General features: G+C 49.0%; 5 protein-coding genes; 2 read left to right on the top strand and 3 right to left on the bottom strand.

Moving 5' to 3' along the window:
* Positions 1 to 1,167: 1,167 nt before the first annotated feature.
* On the bottom strand, positions 1,168 to 3,745 carry FFUJ_01255 (related to cercosporin resistance protein; the record flags this gene model as incomplete). XM_023580761.1 has 2 exons in its annotated part: positions 1,168 to 2,015; positions 2,065 to 3,745. The coding sequence occupies 2 exons, from the start codon at positions 3,743 to 3,745 to the stop codon at positions 1,168 to 1,170; spliced, it is 2,529 nt and encodes an 842-aa protein (XP_023424293.1).
* A 593-nt stretch (positions 3,746 to 4,338) lies between these two features.
* On the top strand, positions 4,339 to 4,860 carry FFUJ_01256 (uncharacterized protein; the record flags this gene model as incomplete). The annotated part of the gene is made up of 1 exon (XM_023580750.1): positions 4,339 to 4,860. The coding sequence occupies one exon, from the start codon at positions 4,339 to 4,341 to the stop codon at positions 4,858 to 4,860; it is 522 nt and encodes a 173-aa protein (XP_023424292.1).
* A 1,043-nt stretch (positions 4,861 to 5,903) lies between these two features.
* Positions 5,904 to 10,829, bottom strand: FFUJ_01257 (related to BEM3 GTPase-activating protein for Cdc42p and Rho1p; the record flags this gene model as incomplete). XM_023580739.1 has 3 exons in its annotated part: positions 5,904 to 9,954; positions 10,035 to 10,256; positions 10,600 to 10,829. The coding sequence occupies 3 exons, from the start codon at positions 10,827 to 10,829 to the stop codon at positions 5,904 to 5,906; spliced, it is 4,503 nt and encodes a 1,500-aa protein (XP_023425496.1).
* Positions 10,830 to 17,718: 6,889 nt separating this feature from the next.
* FFUJ_01258 (uncharacterized protein) lies at positions 17,719 to 18,397 on the top strand (the record flags this gene model as incomplete). XM_023580728.1 has 2 exons in its annotated part: positions 17,719 to 17,722; positions 17,796 to 18,397. The coding sequence occupies 2 exons, from the start codon at positions 17,719 to 17,721 to the stop codon at positions 18,395 to 18,397; spliced, it is 606 nt and encodes a 201-aa protein (XP_023425557.1).
* Positions 18,398 to 18,666: 269 nt separating this feature from the next.
* Positions 18,667 to 22,483, bottom strand: FFUJ_01259 (uncharacterized protein; the record flags this gene model as incomplete). XM_023580717.1 has 8 exons in its annotated part: positions 18,667 to 19,575; positions 19,632 to 20,084; positions 20,138 to 20,746; positions 20,795 to 20,967; positions 21,026 to 21,449; positions 21,502 to 21,541; positions 21,599 to 22,398; positions 22,445 to 22,483. The coding sequence occupies 8 exons, from the start codon at positions 22,481 to 22,483 to the stop codon at positions 18,667 to 18,669; spliced, it is 3,447 nt and encodes a 1,148-aa protein (XP_023425602.1).
* Between the last annotated feature and the right edge of the window lie 417 nt (positions 22,484 to 22,900).

The following is a 22,900-nucleotide window of genomic DNA, read 5'->3' as shown; positions in this document are numbered from 1 at the left end:
TGAACTTGATCAGTTGTTGGCGTTATGGCTTCGTTTTATGAGTACAGGAATGCCAATATTTGTAACTAGGAACCTGGTGGAAATGGTGCGCGAAGAGGATAGGGACTATCGACGCTTCCGAGCATAGGAACATCGAGGGACACGGTGATTCTTTTACCGCCATGAGCCGGGACCTAAGAGAATGGGATCATGGAACTGGAAGCAAATGATAGCCGGGGCGTTCAGTGCCAATGGTGTGATAGACCACAGCTAGAATGAATGGAACTGGTCTTATCATTAGACCGTCCTTCCGAAGGATTCGTGACTTGAGCAAGCTTGTTAAACCGCAAGATCATGTAGATACAAGATTTCGTAGAAGGTCATACGGTCAAATACATGCATCGAAATCCTCCATTTAGTAGAACTTATGTCTCCGGCTTTATTAGAAGTTTGCGATTGATGATCCATAATCTAATTAATACATAGCCCAGACTCCCAGCTAAAGAGCATGTGAATAATGTTTCAGTAAATTCGGTCTTCTCACAGACAACCGACAAGTAACGCTCACACCGCTTCGAGTACATGCAAATCTATACTGGCGCCAATGCACCTAAAAAACATGCATTTGAAGCTGCAGCCCACATGCATACCGGGGGGTGCGTTCGGTGAGCCGACTGTTCGAGACACAAACATCCGGGCATTTCGATTGAGTACTTGAGTGAGGCAAGAAAACTCCAGACGTCTATCATGGGGCGACAAAAAGATTAAGGCAAGTTTAGTGTAGGTTCAGCTGATCTTAGGCTGGTTGCTTTTGATGCCTAGCCTTCAACTCAGGCGTTTTCTTTTTGCTCCATGAGGAGTACTCGTGCAGAAAACCAAGTCTGACGTGGCTGCTTAGATATACAGTCAAAGTCTGAATTGACAACGTGGAAGATAAGCCACCAATATCTATTTTTGTCAGCGGGGGTGGCTTATGGGAGGGTATCAGAAGTTCATGGCGTTGTTGCCAACTGGTGGGTTGCCTTGGAACATGGTGTTAAACCAGGGCTCCTCGAGGAAAATACGCATCCCATCTTCCCACATCCCCTGTGATCCCATGCCCATGCCCATGCCTTCCAGATCCCAGCCTGCAAAGTCAAGAAGATCTCCAGAGTTAAAGCCGCCCATCCCATCCGCTGTGGGGGGTAGTCATGGCATTGCGGGCGCCATAGCGGCAGCCAAATCTGCGGGAAATGGCTCGTTGTGGTAGGGCATGGAGGCGGTAGAGCTTGAATTGTTATCGGGGGTGTCATGGAAGAAGGGCTGCGGAGGCTGCGGCATGTTTGAGCCCCATCCAACCATCGAAGGCCTGCTAGCTGAAGAGTCACGGTTTCGGGAGCCTGCTCCGGTAGCAACTTCTGAAAGGAGTTGGAGTGGAGTGTTGGCCGTAGATGCGTGGTCAGAAGGTTGTGGTGCCGAAACGTTGGCAGGTAGGGGAGGCTGCTGTTGTGCCTGCGAAGGAGATGGTGTTATCGCGGAAGCTGTTGGAAGTGGCTTCGATTCTTTGGCTTCCGACTCAGCTTGTCTATAAAACCAGCTACGAAGCATAACGAGTACCACAAGGAACTTGGCTGCTGGGCGACAACGATCCTCCGCTGCAGTTGCGCGGAATTTGTCAAGCAGGTTATCAAGATATTTTCCGACTTGCATATCTTCCTTATCAATAACGCGGCCTAGCTCTGAGCCTGCGGCTGAGGCCGAGAAGTAGAGCTTGATGAGCATAACGACGGCATATGCGACCCGGACAAAGTTGAACACAGGTAAGCAGCGTATGCTGAAAACGTCCATGGCTAGAAATGTGCCAAGCATTTCTTTGATAGAGCCGAGGCATACGGATATAGCACTGATATGTGCTGGGGATAGTCTATCCCCCCCTACAAGCCCTTCCTGGAGAGAGCTTGTTGAGAATGGAGGTCGCAGAGGTTCGCTTGTACGAGCCTGCAACGCCACCTCATGCATGTACAAATTGAGGACGCCGAAACTTATCAGAAGCGTTGCTAATTTGGTCAGTGAACGATTCCAGCTGTTGGTTTACTAAGTACATACGTTGTAGCAACTCAGAGGGGACCTTCTCTCTGTACCGTTTCAGGTCCTTTTCGAGGCCTTTGAGGATATGCTGTGTTCTCGTTTCTGAGATATGGACGTCAAATGTCGGGTCATCGAGAGAGAACTGCACATTAACTTGCTCGGAAAGGTGATGTGTCCAGACCAGATGGCAGAAGTAAGCATCCGTTGGCGCAGCGTTTGGCGACGACTGCAAAGGATGAAGGCTCTCTTCCATGAAGGGGGTCCATCGGATGAGATTCGGTCGATGGAGGGCCATAGAAGTGTTGGTTGCCAGGAAATAGCATGTCAGCCATGTACGGCGACTCTCTATGCTTGTAGGATCAGGGGGTGCCCATCGACGGCTCTGACCACCTGGTCCGGTACTTGGGTTAGGACGCCAGGTATCAGGCACGACTATTCCACGGCGCTGCTTCAATTTCTGGCCGAGTCCAATATCGATGGCCATAACAGCCGCCGTGTGGACTAACTGATAAAACTTCAGCTCCTCAAAATGTTCTGGTGGCCAATACCAGATCACGGCTACATTGAGTGCTTGCACTAGCTCTAAGCCTTTCTCGCCCGAAAGCATCACCTTTTCGGCGAATGTGAGCTTCATCTCTTTTTGAAGCACCTTCTGGAGAGTGGGGGACTCAGCAGAGGCCACTGCCATGATGGCCAGAAACAGTATAGGTTTTGTTTTTCTGAGCTCGGATGCCGTGAAACCAGGTTGGAAAATAATAGCCGGCAGGTGTGAAATCATATGGTCATTGTAACGAGCAAATAGCTCAACAGCTTTCTCCATCGTGATAACACCACGGTCTACGATATCACCACCCTTTGCCCTTGTGAGATAAGCCGCCAGAGCTTCGGCTGGTGTTTCCTCAGTAGCAAGCTGTTCAGATGAGCCTTCGCGGCCATCTGTAAACTTCCTCTTTTGCCCAGTGGCTGCTGTAGCTAGTGCTGCTGTGGACTGGGCTGGGGATGCGCGGCCTGTTGTTTGTTCCACGGTCGGCATCGACGGCATGGGAGACTGTGCCGATGAAAACGATCCCCATGCAGGGGTTTGCCCGGGGGTTCGCCATTTCATGTTATTGTGAGAAGAAGTGGCTGTGTTTGATTCGTTGGGTGGTTTAGGCGCAACATTTCCAGGAGACTCTCCCCAGCCGTGACCTTGGTTTTGCGTATGCGCCTGGCCACCTCCAGGTGCCGCTCTTGCTTGTAAGCTCGCTGTCAAGGCATCGATTTTCTTTTCCAGCTCAGCCACTCTGCTGTCCGTCTTCTTCTGGCGCTTTCGCGTTGGCATTGTCACGACGCAATTCCTTCCAGCTTTCCGGCACCTCTTACAAGGTCCCTCGTCACTGGGATCCGGTTCGCAGCGAACCTTCAGCCCACGACATGCCTCACAGGCCCTCGGTCGCTTCGGATCGGTTCCATCTCCGTCGTTTTCGGCATCGTGAAGCTGCTGGTTTTGATGTTGCGGCGTATCTCGATTTTCAGTCGATGCGCTGGGGGTGTTTTCGGCACTGTTGTGATCATCCTGTGCGCCGTGGACTGGTATCAGAGCACTATTGCTATGAGGGACGTGATGGACCGGTGATGGTCTTGACGTTGCTTCCGCGCCGAAATTTGCTAATGCTGAGGCTCTATCGCCAGTTGCGCCAAGACGAGGATCGAGCTCCATCGGAGCTTCTTACTTTTGTAGGCCGGTCTTGATGATGCGATGGATGAGGACGGCGAAGGTTATCGCCGACTCCGACGCTTCCGAGAAGTGTTTGTGAATGAGTCAGCAAAAGTCGGAGCATCTTGTCCATATCTCCGGGCCATCGGTGCTTTCATTATATTCCCTTCAACTATATCAAATTTTATATGAAGGTTACAACGATCTGGCCTCAATTGGGCTCGCTCCTCTATCGCAATGGTTGCGTATATATTGCATGACTCGAACTAGACTTTTCGATAAATCCTAAAATACACACAAAGGAGTCACAAGAAATACCTTACCCAAGGTCCTACCAGCATAGGACCATGAATTGGATGACCCCTAGTGCTCTATAAAAGGTAGGTAGGCCAGGCAGGCAATCCACTTGCCTGCTGGCCCATTAGCCTGTCTATTGGATCAGCAATTCACCGTAAATCCTAGAAAGGAAGAGCGAGGCATTTATACCTGTTTTTGTTTTTGCAGACCCTCATTCATTTCCGCTTCCCCTTTCGCAGTTTGCCCGTCCTTGACTCATATCTCTCAAATATCAATCCTCTTGTTCTACGGCTTTAACCATGACTTTCACGCTTTACGATGCGACTATCGTCGAGGCCAAACTGGCTCTGGCATCACTGGATCATATTCTCACTGAAGCGGAGAAGCATAGCAATGCAGCCAGCTTCCCAGATGCGCGACTCCATGAAGACATGAACCCGTTGAGCTTCCAGGTCCATGCAGCTACTCGATTCGCTGAGAAATTAGTCGCCCGGCTTTCTGGAAGGGAGTCTGTCGAGTTTGAAGACAAACTCGTCACATTTCAGGATATGCACTCGCGTATTCAAAAGGCCCAAGAGTTGCTCGGGAAGGCTGATAAAGACGTTGTGAATCAGCAGGGAGAGGAGATTGCCCCGACAGCGTTGCCATCGGCGGGGACAATGGATCTGCCCGGGAAAGCATTTGCCATGGGAGCTGCTGTCCCTAATATCAACTTCCACCTGTCAATGGCTTATGCTATTCTGAGGAAGGAGGGTGTGCCTTTGGGAAAGAAGGACTTCATCATGCCTTTTGTAGGCGAGTATATTGTCAAGATGCAATAGAGGCGGGATAGCCTTGACCACACACATGTCGCTGTTTGGCCTTGCACCTCATGACTTTTATTTATGAAGAAGGTCTGCGATTGAATAGCCTGGCTGGCTGGGGAAGGAAAGAAAACCCAGGACGTCGATCCTGAATGGCAAAAAGGCCTAGCTACCTTAGCTTAGTACAAATTCAGTATACGTTTAGGATTAAGTTTAGTATACCTTTTGCTAAGCTTATTTTAACACCTAAGGTGTGATATTTTCTTGCTCCCTGAGGGTTGACTAGGTAGCCATTGAACTCGCAGGGAAAGGGCCCAAAAGAAACACTGAGGCATGACATAATATTAGAAGTGTCTCAGGACCATCAATGTTGAAATTTCCAAGACCATCCTTAGTTGTCACAAGATTAGAAAAATCTCCCTCAAGCCAGGTGGGTAGCACATCTACCAGAACATAGCATCGTCTGCATAATAGCTCTCAGGCGATGAGACAAAGATCACGCTTGGGCCTCGACTTGGAATCAGCAGTGCACCAGCAATGGGTGTGTTGCAAAAGCTGAAAACGCCTTCGAACAGACAGCTGGGCAACAAAATCATAGAATGAATTCGAGTATTTCTCTCAAGACAAGAAGAACTACGACAAGCCGATTCTTTCAGGTCTGGACTATGTCGGGATCTTCTTGACTAAAAAACTATCCACAACGCCATGCTAAGTAGAAAGCAGCCTCGGCCATCATCAAGGTCAGATCAATGACATTCACTCCAATTACAGTCATTGAAGTTCTTCACTGACGTTTCCATGGGCTATATCAGCATATGTCCCTAACCCTGGTCTTCTCTTGACCAATTTGTGACAGCGCTCAATCTCCTCATAGTGTCAGTCAATCCAAAACAACAGTATTCCTCCCCAAATGGCCATTGATCAAACTCCGAGATGCAAGGTATTAATAGTGTAAGTCGTTATGAAATAATATGGTATGGTATGTATGGTATCATCGCATGTTGAAACGAGTGGGTATGTAGCAATAGCAAAACACATGGAAAACCAAGCACGTATACAGTTTAGAATCGCGTTTCTTCTCGCAAGCGACTCTTGGATCCCTGATGGTGGGGACCCATCATGCCACCCATGAAGATGGCACTCTCACGGCGTCTGTTGCTGGGTACAAAGCTTTGATCGTATGCTGCGGAGGCGCTGGCAAGATCCTCGTGTGACGCTTGCAAGAAACGTCGGTCGTAGGCACCGCGTCCTTCGTTGGCTGAAGGTGGACGATACCCAATATCGTAAGCACCAGCTGGAGATTCGTAACCAGGCCTAGTAGCACTTGAAGGAGGCGAGGCTCGCACTGGAGCATTGTTAACGAGAAGCGGAGGGGTCGGAGTAGATCGCTGTAGTTCTCGAACATTATCCTTCCGCATCTGCCCGTGAGGAGATGAGCTACCAGACGTTGATGGGCGAGCAGGTAGATCGAATCGCGGCGGTGCTTCAAAGCGCTGCAACTCGGGTTCGGAAATAGGTGAAGGAAGCTCATAAACCTCAGGATCGACACCGAAGATTCCCTCGTAATTTTGGAGGAACATTGCGAAGACTGGTGCAGGTATGTTTAGGGTTGGCGAAAAGACAATGCCAACGTTGCGAACAGTCATCTTATTCATGTCCGCATTGTTGATAATCTTGATCAGGAAGCCAATCAGATATTTGAGGAGGGTGGCATTAGCTTGAGGGAGCCGGTGAACCAGCTCACCCAAAGCAGTCATCTTTTCGGCATGGTCCACGATCTCCATCGTTGTTAAGAACTCCATGTGCAGATCTCTTGTCAGTATTGTTGTTGGTAGTTCTCGCAAATACAGTTTCAGTAGCGAGGCCACAGCATGAATGTCATAGTATTGACGGTCAGTCAACAAGTTGATATCCCCTTCGACATTGAACCGTTCTCGAAGTTGCTTAATAACCACGTTGGATCCACTGAGTCGAAAGATTCCTTCCTCAAGCACAGCATTCTTGGAATCCAAATACTGGATGCATCTGTAAACGACGGCAGGGAGCGGTACATTGACATCTGTAGGAGAACAAAATCGAACAGCTTCCGCCAGCGGTGCTCCAAAGGCTTGTCTCACAGGACCTTGATAAGAGTTCTGTGGTGGGGTTGCATTCGCACCAACCTCACTACCACCAAACAAGGAATCTTGACCCTCTGATGAGGACCTAGTCTTGGGTCCAAACCCAAAGAAACTTCGCTTCCTCTGTTTCTTTTCATCAGGCGTTGGGCCATAGTTCGGTTTGTTTCCCCAAGCACCCAAGTCGGATATAGGCTGTGGATCCCTGGGTCCAGAAATGATCTTACTCTGAGATGAGGAAAAGGTCTCAAATCCATGGCTGTGATGTTGGTCAGGCATGCCACCTGAAGTCTTGGGTCGAGCAGGCCCTGAAACTTGAGGGGCATCTCCTGCTTGAGTGGAATCGTATCGGACGCCAACCAGTGTATCCGAATCAGAGGGATGGTGGTATGACTTCCCAGGGGGTTTTCGAACTTTGCCTGCCAAAGGACGCTCTGTGCCTGTGGCTGTACCTTGTGTTTGGCGATCCTGGACAGGCCCACCCCGGGATGGTGGAGGTTCAGAATCTTCAGGATCACGATAATCAACCCATTGGAGGAGAGCATCCACCCAGAGATCCCGTTCCTTATCACTTTCGGCACAAAGAACATGTCTGAAGTGGCTGCTCGTGTCCTTCTTCTTCGGTTCCAGGATGAGGAAAGCATGACGAAATTGGTTGTCCAAGTCATCACCGTTTGCTACATGCGCTGGTGACTGGTTGTCGTTATTCTGATTCTGCTTGCCAATCTGCGCCCCCTGTAGCTTAATTGTGCCCAAGTGCGCACCTCCAGGCACTTCAAAGTACTTGAGTAGTGGCCCATTGAGAACGAAATACCTTGCTTTCCAGCCACCGAAATTCTTGCCTTTCTTTGTTAGATATCCACTGCGACAAGGTCGCCCGTCGGGCCCGATCTTGTTGCCATTCATCTCAGAGCTCGAATCACCAACTGATACCGAGTCGTCTAGATTTGGTGGGAGAACATGAGTTGACAAATATTTGCAAAGTTCGACAGCTGTTTTCGTGTCAAAAGGAATATCTAAAATGTCATCCATGAACTGCTCCAGGACCGTCCTACGGGCATCGAGCTTGGCCGGCGCATGACCGCTGAACAGCGAACGTTCTGGAGCTCTGACTGTGTAGGATGTACATTGCTTGAGCCTTTGATCAAGTTTTGTCAACGAAGCCAAGTCTTTCTCCACTCTCCAAAGCTCGCCATTGTCCGATCGCGAGATGATGGCGAGAGTAAACACTGGGTCTTCTTCGAGTTGTGTGAGAGACATCATACTTGCTCGAGATGGTTTCATGCGTGATGATGCAACTGCAATCTTGATAGATGGCAGAGCATTGGGCGGGAGCAGAAGATCTGGATATTCCTCTGTGACCAGGCCTTTGAAGACTTCTGTACGCTCGCTAGGGCTAGACATTCTAATGGATGGTTGATCAGGGTGGCTGATGGGTTCTTGCTGTATAGTGCGACTTTTCTGCGATACCGAAGTTTCTTCAGAGACGATGCTTTTGCCAGCTGCTCGAGCTGGTGTTGGGGCCGGAGTTGCTAAAGGGGTGTTTGGTGGTAATGGAATTGGTTGACGAGGTGGTCGTGGGGACAATGGCGCAGCCTGAAAATTCATCGACCTTGGGGACAAAGGCGGCGAGCTGAAGTTTGAAGGCCGAGGGCTTGCAGGGAGACCGGGACTTAACAATGGCGCAGGGATTTCCCTTGTCTTTGTTGCGCTGAGCATTTCACCGAGTGAGGCTGTAGCGAGCTCCGGCGCAGGGGCCTGGGGCATTTGAATCGGAGATCCAGGTTGACTGGACTTGCTTGACTTGCTCTTTTTAGATGCACTGCGCGCAGCCGCCTCCTTGAAAGCAATAATCTCTCGGTCTCGATCGTCTTCTTCCCGGGTTCTTCGCCGACCCCGTCGATCGTGAACAATTTCATCAACTTCCAGTATATCATCAAAATCGGACTCAGTCTCTTCATCCTCTGGAGATGGGCTCAGCTGCGTCCTCATTTCTTGCTTCAACTTCAGGGGTGCTGGAGGTGGCTTCCTCGGTGGTGGCACCGGAAACTTGGATAGTCCTTCGTCAGGTTGAGGAGTAGCCTCGAGAACTGCGACTGTAGGAAGGTGGTTTACCGGTGGCTTTGGCGGTGGCACTTTGGGCGGTTCACTGGGGAGGCTACGTGATGGAGGGATGGCGACATTGTAGGGAATCTCTTTCAGAGGCTCATCAACCTTCTCCTTCCTTGCCTCCTCAGCGGCCCGTTCTTCAGCCTCGTGATCGTACTTGTCTAAAGCGTGGTCTTGCGGCTTGGGCATAGCATGTGCAGGGTTCAAGAGTTCGCCCACAGCTGAATGTGGTGCGCTGGGCTGATCTGCTGGAGGAGTAATGGGATAAGGCGCCATGGTAATATCGATTGGTGAATTTCGAGGACTTTCTGCTTCGAGGACTGGTGACTCTGGTGTGGTTTGTTCCTTCGCTCGTTCAATATCAACTCGTGGAAGCGAAGGCACAGGCACTTCAATAGCTTCTTGGGTATTCTCTTGAGGTGATACCGAAGCAGAGGAAAGTGAAATGACTTCTTTTAGCTTCTTCCTGTACTTTTCCTTATCCTTCAAAGCCCTTTCCAGGTCCTTGTTAAGGCCGAGAATCATGGCCCGTTGCTTGTCCACTAGACGCCATAACTGGCTGTTCTGCTGTGACTGGGAGTGCTTCTCTTTCAGCAAGTACTGGATAAGGGTCTCGGGGCTGCCTGCTGTCTTAATAAGATGAGCAATCTCTGAAGGTCCATGTGGACCATCTTGACTCCCAGTTGTGCCTGATTTGCTGGATATTGCTGAAATCGCCGAGTCAATAGACGAATTCCGGGCGACTCCTTTCGAAGCTTCAGCCTGGGCTGCAGACACCGGACCCGCCATGGCCGGTTTTTTAGCTGAGTCGGAGCCTGGAACAGGCTTTGAAGTTATGGGCTCGGAGACGCTTCGCAAAACATTCGTACTGCCTGCATAGCCCTGTCTATTAGAATGTCAGTCTACAGCGGCAACGCCTGGATAGTCGTGGTGATTGCGCCCAATAACCACTTATAATAGACAAACCTAGGGCTGTGAGGTTCTGGGGATCCTTCGTCTGAGGAATCGCTGTAGAATGAGGTCTGCTTAACAAGACTCGATTTGTTCTCAAGTTCTTGATTAGCTCGATGTGTCGGCGTTGGGGTAAACCGAGTCGGGAAAGCGGCGGTTCGCGGACTGGGACTTGCTTGTCCGTAAGGGAAGTTGGCGGAGGTCGCGAGCGGACTTGAGATAGCTGGTCGTGGGGATCTAGAGATCGCAGTGTGTTAGAGGTGGCGCATCGAAAGGTTCCACAGCAGAGCGCAATATGATTCCCGGGTTGGGGGGGAGGAATGGTGATAGCACGAAGTACAATGGAGACCTCGCACAACGTTCAACCCGGGGCGAGTAAGAAAGATAATCGCTGGTTAAAAGAACGGCCAAGTAGTAAAGAAGTGTGGAGGGGAGAGATTGTGAGAGACAGAAGGGGGTCAAGAAGAAGCCCGGGGCAGATGGCCAGGGGGGTGTGTGGAGATGACCCAAGAAGAGCAAGCAACCAGAGATGGCTTGGAGTTGGGATGAATTTGCTGCAGACGAGTACATTATTGCTTACCGTGGACTCGACAAGGACAATGGACCAAGGGATGGGACACTTGGACTCGGACGAATGATGCGACCAACCGTAGGACTATCGTCAACGGGGACTTCGTAGGGAGATCGAGCCCTGGTAAGGAAGTTTTGATCGGATGACGAAGTCGCTTCTACTGGAGTGGTGATGGAGTTGGATCTGGAGGCAGTAGAGGCAGCAGAAGCTTCTGCACTCTGGAGCGCAAACTGTGGCATGGTGCACTGGGCTCCCTTGCGGTGTCATGCACCGGAAGGCATCAGCCAATGGGTCGCAGGTATCGCAGCGTATTGTACAAGGCGCGAAGTGCTGATGTGAGGTAAGTGAGGCGTTTCGAGATGCCGGTTGCTGCGGTGGGAACAGTCCGAGCCCCAACGTTACATGCAGCTGTAACCGCGTTACAGCGGAGTACAAGCCAGCGTGAGACGGTACAGTAGCGTCTAGTATGAAGAAACGGACAATAAAACGGCAGCAGAGGATGGATACGGGTATAATATAACCGGTAGTAAGAGAGTTTTCGGTAGGTGTGGAGTGTCGTTTAACTGGGGAGACGTGGTAGAGATTTGAAGCGAACGACTGGGAAGCCTGGAAAGTCGTCGCAAGAGCTGCAAAAAAAAAGGCGGATGCCGGGCTGCCCTGTACAACGAGACAATACACCTTGCCTTGGGAATGGAGCGATGGCGGCTGCCGGCAGGGAAGTGTCGTTTGCGGAGAGAGACTGGTCGGGCGAGCAAATTGACAAGCGAATGCGGTACTCGCTCGAACGTGTATGCGCCGGCGCGTTCCAATAATTACTATTAACAAGAAAGAAAGCAAGGGAACCGAGTTATGCGAAGAGGTAAAAGGAGGTACGGGTACTAATGAATATTGAGAAATGATTTGAGATGCCGCCCCTCGTAAATCCTAACATGGAAAGGGGGGCGGGAAAAACGGCGGGAAACGGTCGTGATTATCGGCTTACTTGAATCAGTGACCTGAGAGTCTTACCTATGAGAGGCACCTAACAAAGCTTAGCACCAGCTACACGCCGTTCACTCTAACTTAGCATATTTTTGTTCAATTTGAGTAACTACTCTTGTCTCTACACGCAAAATCGAGTCAGGTAAACCAACGTCCGGCGCCACTGATACTGACACGATGGAGTCATTCACCCATTTCTCAAGGCTTTGGCCAGGTGCACGGAGTAGCCTCCGACCCTGAGGACTACATATCCTTGGAGACGCTTGCAAGGATCAAGGGACCCCTTTACCTTAACACAAGATGCTGGATGGCCTTGCACCTTGCACCTTGCACCTTGTACAGACTCTACGTACACAAAACTCAAGGCGCTTATCATACATAGGTATCATACCTAAATGCTGGATACGTCGGGTATTTAACTAGCTGTATCTGCAGCACGAACACAAGTAGATATTGCCACCATATGCAAGCGGATGCTTCGATGCATGCCACATAAAGAGAATCAGTGTGGTAACTTAGGGGTGACTCGCCGTCTCCCCCGCTAGGTAAAAGCCACTAATAGCAAACGAAGCACGCGAGGCTTCTGCCCTGCCCACTCGAAATCGACAATCGTACCTCACTAGAAGACGCCACCCAAGCGTCCACTTTATGGTTGTGGATGATGCCAGTCCAGTAGACTGTGTCAGGGTTCAATTACTGGACTCGGCTCAGTTCCATTAATAAAGAGCGGCGGCGGCCATGGGGAATAATTTCGATATTTGTTTGTTCCATCGTCATGATGCTTCAAAGCAGAGACTCTGGTGGAGGTCAGTCTAAAACTAAACAAGTCCAACATTTCATTTGAAACGTGGGCTTAGAAGATCTAGAACCCAAATTACCTAGCCACCTTCCATACCAAAAGCTCAAAATAGTTGGTTCAGACTGCAACACGACTGGTACGCAAACTGACACGGACGGCGGGACGTTGTGAGATTTTACTCTCCCGTCCCGTGGACAATAACGTTACGATTTAGTGCCAAAGCTTAGGTTCACGCGGCAGTTCAGCCAGGGGTTTCTTATTGTATGTAAGCTTTCCTCAAGGGATTGGGGTCCAGAATCCCGGATGCGAGGGAGCTCGAGAGGGTTGCCTACATACCTATTCAAACTCACCTAGACTCGGCATTATAGCCGCAAGTTCTTGATGGGATCTCAGGGCTTAGGGTCGCTCTTCAATTTGAAATCCGTTCGTTTTGTCGTTTAATCGTGTGACACTATATGGTCTCAACTAGCGTGGCTGCTATATTTGTTCACATACTTGACATAACCTCCTACTATCTTTCTTAACGTGTTGTATTCTGGAAATCATTACAGACCTATCCCTTAAAAGCCCATTCCAGTCTGTCAGTGGCCTTGAGTTAAGTGGGCTCTTTTCTAAAGCAATCACAAGAGCAAGGGCCGCTAGAAGCCTCAGTGATGGGTGTTCCAATCAGAGCCGCCGTGGCTATTGTCACGCCTGATCCTAGCTCCCAATGATTCGCAGCACTTTACCGGATACAGCACGGTCAAACAACCCATTCCAGGGATTACAACGAAGGGTAGTTGAGACTAACCATTCTGGTCTGGTCATGAAGGGTGGGCGGCCGGAAGATTTCTGAGGTGCATTGGGTCCTCGGTAAAAGACACACAGCCTGGAAAAGAAAAGATGGGACCATGTTCTGGATGGAATGGAGTGAATGGAGTGAATGAGCTGAGAACCACCAGGTTCCACCTCAGGATGTTGATACCTACCTATACTAATGGCAAATATCGTTGTTGGCTGTTGATCGTCATACAGAGTATTTTCGCAAGTGGTTGCCATGCACGTTTCACAACTTGTCGTCAATCACTACACGTCTCGCTTATGCTCTGATATGTCCAAAAACAGAAGGTATGGTCAATGAAAAAGCACAGATGCACGTGTCCCACCCTCAGTCGATATCCATTCTATCTGCGTTATGCAGGTACAATCTGGCCATCTCAAGTGGTCCGGACTCCGAAGATCCAACTGTTGTCACTCGTCCGTCTTATTAGAACCCTGTCAGCACCACCAGCGTTAACCGCCCGCCAAATAATAAGAAGCACTGACCAAACTGCTTGGCGGGTGACACAAAGCAAGCCTCGGATCGATCTCCTCTTACCAAGGAGTGAATCATGCCGGCTCTGTTTGGGATCTCAAGGAGAAACGTAAAGCGCCTCGGGCTAGCACATCTTGTAACAGTGGGGACTTGAAATTATTCTTAGCTATCTGCCTTCATTTGTCCAATGTTTGGTATGGCCGGCCACCCACACTTCAGCGTGTATTCGAGGCAAACATAACAGCCGTCTGACAGATTCACTGCAAGCCACCCGAAAGGTATCACATCCAAGACGAACGAGGAGCATACGGGAGAGGAAGAACAGTTCGTCTTGGCTTTCGGTGCCATTCCATAAAACATATCTTCAACTCATACCAGTACAACACTCCTTGCAGCTTTAGGGACCGAGACAGTCCCTGAGCCGTCGCCGCAGGGGATCCCTCAACTCGAAGATCGAAATCATTCCGTGTGGCTGGTTTATTCATGTATGTATGGAAGGCAAGACAGCCAGATGAGGCTTGGAAGCACCTATATGTCGCCCCCCCTCAACCATATCGTTGGTACCTATCCGATCTACGAAGCAAGGCACAGTTGAAATTTGGGCCAAGATTCATCCTGAATAATGGCTTTTCTCGCGAAAAGACACCGACTTCTTCATAAATCCGGTTCCTCGCCTGGCTCAATTCCCCGAAACCAACGTACAGATAGCCCCATTGTATGAAATGACAAGGTTGGTCACTGGAGGACGAGAGAAAATGATAAATTGTTAGGTTGTCAGAAGCGCCTAGATACATAGAAAGGGAATAACGCGTTTGAATAAACTATTAATATACAGGGCCTAAAAGTTATTCCTTCATTATGGGCCGTACAAAATCATGCAAATACCTGCCTTATTTGGGGGAAGAGAGGAAGATAGTATGTAGATACATGGTACCTAAAACTGGGCAGTGTCGGCAAAAGCGGTGTGATTTGAAAAGGTGATAAGAGTCCTCATTCGTTCATTACGGATTGGACAGCTCAGGACTTCCATGGATGTAAAAACTGTGTTACCAGTGCCGAACTCCTTTAATTATGCATACTACGTATGCTTCGGAGACCATGGCACCATGGTACACAGGCTAGTTAGGTGATGGATACTCCCCACTACTCTCATACCTTGTAAACCGGTGATTTCGATCATCATGATCCCGCCCGCAACGCATAGGACGGTTTTTTATGCCATTTCTCTACATTACATTACCCTGGTGTCCTTTCTCTTTCATACTACCTGTTGTTTTTAATGCCCAGCTCCACATATCCTTGTTGATTCCCAAGCTTGAGTGATTCCACCATTATAGGGTAGGGTTGAGGAAATACACGTTGATTCCGCTGGGAACCAGGAATTTATCCATCTAGCCATGTAGGGTATTTTGGTGGCAAGGTTGGATGTTGTCTTATCGTTCTTTTGTTTTGTGTAAATGTATATATGGGCACACATGATAAGTCGGAGCGTGTTGTAACTATTCGGGCTCGACTTCAGACACCTTAGAGTAGTCAATCATCCGGAAGTAAGTCAGCATACATTCAGCACGATCACGCATAGTTAGGTGAATAGCGTATTTCGCACTCAGGTCACGTGGGTAGTCTATATGCTCGTGTCTGGCATTGAATCCAGACCATCTTGACCGTTCAGCCTCCCAAGGAGCTTGGCCTCCGTCGGTGATAAAAGTTGTGATGAAAGATTAACCAAAATATATGGAACTTACCCAAGCGTTTTTATTTCTTATAATAAGAACCCCTAAGTTTTCTTGCTTGAGATGATGACTATAATATGGGACTATGAGACTGTTACAACCCCAAACAGCTTGTTTTAAGAAGGAACTTGCCATCGACAGAATCTCATATCGGTAGATCATCAAACTACTATAAATATGTGTGAATCGTTTCGGATATTCGGCCCTCATAATTCAATCGATATCACAAGAAAGAGAGGCGTTAACTCCATTGAGGATAGAAACGAGCTAGGTGGGTCAACCTGCAACAGCGAACGACCAAGTCAGGTGCTAGATAGAAGACAATAATTGTTTCGGGTTTCCCCCCCACGCACGAGCCTAGCAGCTGACAAGACGGATGTTCTGACACCGGATGTGTTGGCCCAGGTGTTTGTCGTAAGCTTGTTTACTTTTTTCGGATAAGTAACGACGGTCTCTGTAGATGACTCAATTGAGGATATTAGCGAGGCATGGATTTCTAGTAAAAAATGCCAGAAGTTGCCTTCAACCAATTCAGTGCTGTTGGGTATACTCTTGGATAAACCCGAAGGCTGGGACTGCTAATAGGTAAAGCCTTGAGTTTTGACCTGTGTCAGTAATATTATTTCCATCTTGCTGCAGTTTGGATTATTCCGCTCAACCACCCTACGTTGATATATTTCCACTGTATCCGTACTACTAAACCCCTGTTGAACCGTTTCCGTACCGACTGATAATCTACTATGTACTACATATGTATACCAATTCGCCATGAAGACCAACAACAGGGCCCACGGTAGAACGAAGTGGCGGAGCCTTGGGGAATAGGGTTATCAGTAGACTAGTTCCCTTGAGGATTTTACCACCAATCCCAGCAAATAGTTTACCCCAGGGAATGCAAGAAAGCTCAGGACCTTAATCCTTCCCGAGCGACAAAAAGATGTAGATAATTTAGTCTAAGTTTGAGGGACTCTTTACTAAGTTTATTTTAATATTATCTTCTAAAGTCTAAAGTTTTCCTGCTCCTAGATCCTGTCTAGCGATCGCCTCAACCCTGGCGATCAGAATAATCCTGTCATGTCAGAATGCACCCCAGGGTCTCATCACCCCTGATGACTTGCCGAAGTCCAGGGGTTTCTAGGTAGTGCACATGTTGGTTTCAGGAGGCGGTGGAGGTGGTGATTGCCAGGGTGAGTCTCTAACTAAAGTTCTACGGATACGTCAGATTAGGACTTGAATTCGTTAAGCGAGACGTTGAAGAAACCTCACAAAAGTGTTGTGACTCCGAAACTGTAACGGTGCTTTTATGACCGTGAGTCGGCGTTTCGGACCCACTCGCTCCGAGTCTCTAGCCTCCGACCCGGGCCTTGGCACCGGCCTCTGGAAGGTTGAACTGCCGTACTGGTAGACAACTCTGTCATTTGAAACCACTCTAATGTTTCATTGACTAAAACATGATATCCGTTGCCAAAAGGCAGTGAAGCTCATCTGCGATTCGCGCTACCTCGGTCATGTACTCGACACATACACAACCTGAGTGGAATATCTTTGTTCGTCGACACAAACAAAATGGCATTCCCCGTTACCAATCTACCGCCAAGATTCTATGGGGGTTTCCGCAACCCAACCAGAGCAACTCAGCCCTGCCGTTTGGCACCAAGGTTTTCTCTCTATCCATTCCATTTATTCAGGGTCCAGGGGTCTAGAACGTAGGCTGTGCTGAAAATTACACACATGACTGGTTGGATTCCAGGCCTACCTGTGTACTCAACATGCATCTTTCAGCCCCTGCCCATCACAATCGCGAAATCTGGTTTCTTGTAGATGACCGAATATTGGAGGTGGGGGCTGACGTGCATACGCATGTGCGACGTCATGATCCGGTGACCTCGTGTTTTACTGGTAGTCAGAGCCTTTGGTGTTCCAAGTTCGGAGTTGCTAGTCCCATCCATCCATTAGATTGGTCTGGCTTTTTGGCTTGGGTATTGGTTGGTACGTTGGGTTGGGTTGGAACAAATCATGGAAGCTCAATAGCCTTTTCTCACATGCCATGTCTTCCATTGCAGCCTGATCGTTCGAATCTTTATTAGAACATAAAAGATCGCCGTCCCCTTTTCCACCCGCCTATTGCCACCGTTAACTGTCATCACTGTCCAAAGCATCCCACTTCACCATCTTGACCTAAGTACCCCCCCACTTGATCATCCTCGGGTTTTCCCCGTCGAAATACCCTTTGGCTGTTTGTTTGTATATCGCGTTGCAGGTAACTGCTTGCATTTCATTGTGCTGTTGTCGCTGAAGCTATATCTGTGTTCGCCGACAAGATGGGTATGTCTTCTATTGCTGCACATTGCCGTGTGCCATATCGCAAACTCGACCGTCACTGACGTCATCGCAACAGTCACCAAACCTTACGAGAAGAAACGACTCTATCTTCAGCACCCGGAGCAGGATTATGGCATCGTCAGCCATCGCGTAACACGAATAATTCCTCCTCCTGAACCTTCTCCTCCTCCACCACCTCCAGTAATTGTCAGACCTCCGCTGCCACCACCTCCACCTCCACAACCTCAACCACCACCGCCGCCTCCCGTGGTCCAGAAACCACCGCCTCCTCCACCTTGCCCTCCAGTTGAGAAACCCAAGCCTCCGCCTCCTCCGGTCGTGAAGCCCAGACCCCCTTCACCTCCACCAGAGGAGCCTATCGAGGTCATTGCGGTCGACGTTGAGCCACACAAGAAAAAGAAGAAGCCCAAGTCTCGATCCCGAAGCAGGCACAGCCACCACTCATCATATGATCACGATCGAGAGCGCGTCATCGAGCGTGAGAGGATAGTCCCCGTTCCTGTCCCGGTCCAAGTTGAGCCTCGCTATGAAACCTTCCGGTACGTTGAGGGAACTCGACGTCGGGAGTATTCACCTCCATCACCACCCAGGCGGATGATTGAGGATGATAGAGTACGGCTACGTATTACAGACCGTGAGCGTGAGTACTACCGATGATTAACGAGTACTTGCATGGCTATGAATGGGCGGTTCTGTAACGGCCTTATCTGTATTATGATTGATGATTCTGGTTCTTCTTAAATAGTGTTTGTCCAGGAGTTAAGGCAAATTTGAGTGTCTTTAGTTAGAGCAAACTTTTTCTAAACTATATCCTATATTGTCAAGAAACTCGAACTTGTAATCATTTTGGACTTAAAAACTTACAATATTCGCACCCCAGCTGAGCACTTCTCCGCAAAGGCGCTAACTATTCGCCTCCGGGTCACTTATTGTGATCGATAGATGCGACTCTGGCGTGCAGGGTAATTTGCTTGAGTCTGAACCCTTCTACGCCTCGGCTCATATGGTGGCGATGAATACTCTGCCGGTTGGGCGCCCAGCTGAGTGGTTGGGGGAACCGCCCAATATGCCGGTTTGACTGTTTGTGATATGACTGCCGGCTCGCCGTAGATCCTCTTTCCTGGTCGCCCAAATAACCATCGAGCCAGGTTTCCTAACTCTCCCATGAACCAGAGTCCTAGGACAATGACGAGAACCGTCACTGGTATAGCAACCACCCAATACAGCCACTGTGAGTAGTTCATATCGCGGACATCAGTCGTGTTCATGCCGAAAATACTCGAAACCGCGCTGATGGGCAAGAAAATGATAGTAACTAGGGTGAAGGCATAGATGGCCCGCTCCTGTCGGTCTCTTGTGAAGTCCATCTTATATGTAATCGCTCGCTCGAGGTCTTTAGAAAAATCGCTGAAACGTCGAAACTCAAACTCGCGTTGCTCGATGAGACGTGAGCATTCAAGGAAGAAGAGACCACGTAAACCTCCCGCATCTGTAGGAGACAGTTTTGAAGATGAAGCCATATCGAACAGGAAGTCATCATCCAGTTCCATGTAGTCGTTCACAGTTGCAACCTCCTGAGCATAAGAAACAGGGACAATTCGATCATAGTCCTCACCCTGACGTTGTGAGTGAGGCGGCGGCAAGGTTTCTGAGTAGTACCGCTTGTCGTTGTACTGCTTCTCTGCCTCTTTTAAAACGATCCCATGCTCAATTTGACTCATGACAATGTCTTCTGTATCAATAGCGGTGAGAGACTTTCGTAGTCGATAGATAAGCGACTTTTGCTTCCAGAGTGTTCGCTTGACGGCCACGAGCTCTTGTTGTACTAGATCGAGCTGATGTTGGAAGGACCTGTCGTGATTACATGATCCTGAGCATGTTAATAACCCACCCGGGTTATGGCGTTATCTGCATTGAAACATACTAGAGAGCCAAGATACTGAGAGTACGTATCGCATATGTCATCAGATTTGCCGACCTGATCTTCCAAGAGGCCCATTGTGATGAGTGAAAGCACTTCAAGCGGCAATACAATAGCCTTTTCTAGCAAATTGTTGTCACCGAATCCTTGAACCAGCTTCTTAGAGCCCGTAGCGATGAGCTCTTCGGCCCTTCTCATCCGATCATCGCACTTAGGGTCGTCTTTAGAGCCATAGACTATGGCCATGGTGATGTAAAGCCATGCTTTGGAGAACTCGGGCGGCATTTCAACTTCAGCTCGCTCTTGATCCGATGAATGAATGACGAGATTTTGGAGTGCGAGGAGACTTCGGGTCAAGTCTCTGAGAGAAACCCGGAGGCTACCGGCGATGTCAGAAACCGGCCTACCATCTAGCATAGCTAACTTCATGTTGAGGTTAGCACGCTTACCATAGAGAAGCTCTGCCTATAACCTACCTCAGTTATAGATCTGACCGCGCCCCAGAACTTTCCGACCATGGGGCCTTGGAAATTCATGGGTAAAAAGAAGCTATAAACAATATCGACAGCGTTGAAGATATCTACCCTTTCCTCGTACGCACGTTGTAAAGAATCACCCTCAGCTTCCTCGATTCGGCCAGATAACTCGACCAGATAGTCATAGCACTCCTTTCTCGAAGCTTCTTTGCAGGTCTTGTATGCCTTCCGATCCGTATAGGTTGTATCACATGTTAAAAAAGTCTCAGCCGCATCCAGCTGAGCTTCAAGGAGCTTGAAACCAGTCACTTGGATTTGAGGACCTCTGCCATCCCATGTCGCCAAGGACAACATATGAGCAAATTCCTGTGTCCCTGGTTTGCCCTTTCCACCATGCGTACTTGTGAGAACTTGAGGATCTGGCCGCAGAATGGCTCGTGGGGGAGGGTCAGGCTTGGAGCCCAGCTTCATGGTAATCTTAAGTGACATCGCCCTGACGGCCGAGGCCAATTTGAGTATTCTGGGCCATGCGTTTGCTGTGACGGCTTGATCCTTGTACCAGAACTCTGGAACTTTAGGCCAGAATGCTTGGAACTTGGATAGGAATGCCTGGTATAGAGTGTCAGATCTGTTATTGGACGAGGAAGTATGACTTACAAACCACGTCTGGCACTCATCGGCATCAAACGACCAAACAAACGAATCGCCGTATGCCACCAAAATTCGGCCGTTACATTCATTGACTACAGCACGAGATGGGCGTTCTGTAATCTCAAGCCCTTGGCCGAGCAAATCGTCTCTAGTCATCGTCCCACATGTTACTATCAAGCCTTTTTACATTTTTAATCGTCAGTGACTTTCCTATTCAATCAGCGAAGGGGTCGTTACTGTTATCAATGACAAGGCACCACAGTTGAGATACATGGAAGCACTCTCCGCGTTCTGCGATTCCCAGCTGAACCACTGCTTGCTCCATGTCCCTTGCCACAGTGTTTCGGGAGTACTGGATTTGCAGCAAGGTCTGAGCTGGAAAAAGAGATGTGCTGGTACCTGCGAGTAGACCAGAGTACTGCTCGAGTGAGAAGAAGGGAATACAAATCCACCGTGCTGAGCCAGACACTGAACTGGACGACATCGCCTCGGTTTTCAGTGGTTTCAATGGTACCTCGACGTATTTCGGATCCAAGTATCCAACCTTGGCACCTTTAGAATTGGTCCTAGACTTCACACAGGACTTTTTGACATCAGCACGAAGCCTCGTTACGGCTTTTTTCTCCAGCTTTGTCAATCCGGAGATCCGGCTAATCCCAACCTAATACGAATCGTTAGCTTCAAAGCGTATGCACATGAAGAAGCTGGCTTACCCAGAAATCTTCAAAGTTCATCACGTCCTGGGGAACATGGCTGGTCAAAGTTAGTACAACTATAGATTCTTCCCCCAAGTAGTTTAAGAAACCTTACAGCCAACGGAATAGAGGACTTTTCTGTCCTTTGGGATCATGAACAAGATTTAATACTGCTGCATGAGAACCACCCATTTCGGCATTCCCAGTATACGCCGAAGAATGAACAAGTGTTATCTGAGAGCGTGAATTAGATGCTGACTCGTCCTTCATGAGGCTGGAAGGCCCCATAACAATGTTTGTCTCTTCAGACTCAGGAGATTCGGCATCAGAATCGTCTGCCTTCGAGGGATCTGTGATCGACTGGGCCCGCGATGAGAAATCAAACTTATCGTAAGGTTCATATTCGTTGCTTGAAAGGCTCCCGCCCCTTGTTCTAGAATACCAGTCACCATTATATCCTGCAGTGCGCGAGAGAACATCACGAGACAGATATCCCTCACGTCCCGGGATCTTGTGGCGTGGGTGAATGGGTGATCTTGACCGGCTTTTGTAGCGACGGCCATAGTTGCCTCTGTCATAAGAGAATTGCCTCTGTCTCGGGCTTTCTTCTTCATCCTCGCCATAAGTTTCAATTGGGGGTGGAGACCAAGTATAGTCTCCATCAGGTAAAGCTGAAGCCTGGATCGGGAGCTCAGCAAAGGTTTCCCACTCAGTGAAGGTCTGTACCGGAACGTCATCTGTAGACCACCGAGAAGACGTCCTGGCTACCCATTGAGCATCATTAGGAACACGAGCCCCGTCCGTAGGAACATCGGCTCTCTCGAATGTACTTCGCCCAATGGGATATCTGATCTCTCGCCTGCGAGACCGCGGAGGATCCTGCTGGTTGTAAGTCAAGTACTGATGGTGAGATAGCTGTTATACACACCAATTAATGCTCTTCTATGCGCCCCCAGCGAACATGACCACGACCCTCACCTGGGCGAGAAGACTCGGCCATGAAGCAGTCACCAATTCAGCAAGACTGAGTGGTTGTACGCTGCCCTCAAGTGAAGACAAGTAACAAAAGGAATACGAAGAGTTCTTCACTTGTGGTCGTCCTACAAAGGGAGCTTTGATTCCGCAAAATAGGAACTATCGCTCGAGATTGTGCCAACAACCTAGGTACCTACCTACCAGTTACAGGTAACTCAGCTGGGGGAGGAGAGAAGACTCAGGCCATACACTCACCCGAGGTGAAAGTTTAGGCAAGTTTAGAATAGACTTGAGCAACTTTAGTAGTACCTTACCTAATGTTAGGAGATCTTTGGATAAGTTATTTGGGCTGGCACCTTGATTAAATACTGGAGATTTTCTTTTAGCTCCCCGAGGCTTCAATTAGCATCTAATATGGATGATAACAATAAGCACTAGCTGC

The sequence above is a fragment of the Fusarium fujikuroi genome, chromosome FFUJ_chr01 (genome assembly GCF_900079805.1).
Source record: "Fusarium fujikuroi IMI 58289 draft genome, chromosome FFUJ_chr01".
NCBI lineage: Eukaryota > Fungi > Ascomycota > Sordariomycetes > Hypocreales > Nectriaceae > Fusarium > Fusarium fujikuroi.
Note: the sequence above shows the minus strand (reverse complement) of the source record. Positions and strands in the feature narration are given on the sequence as shown.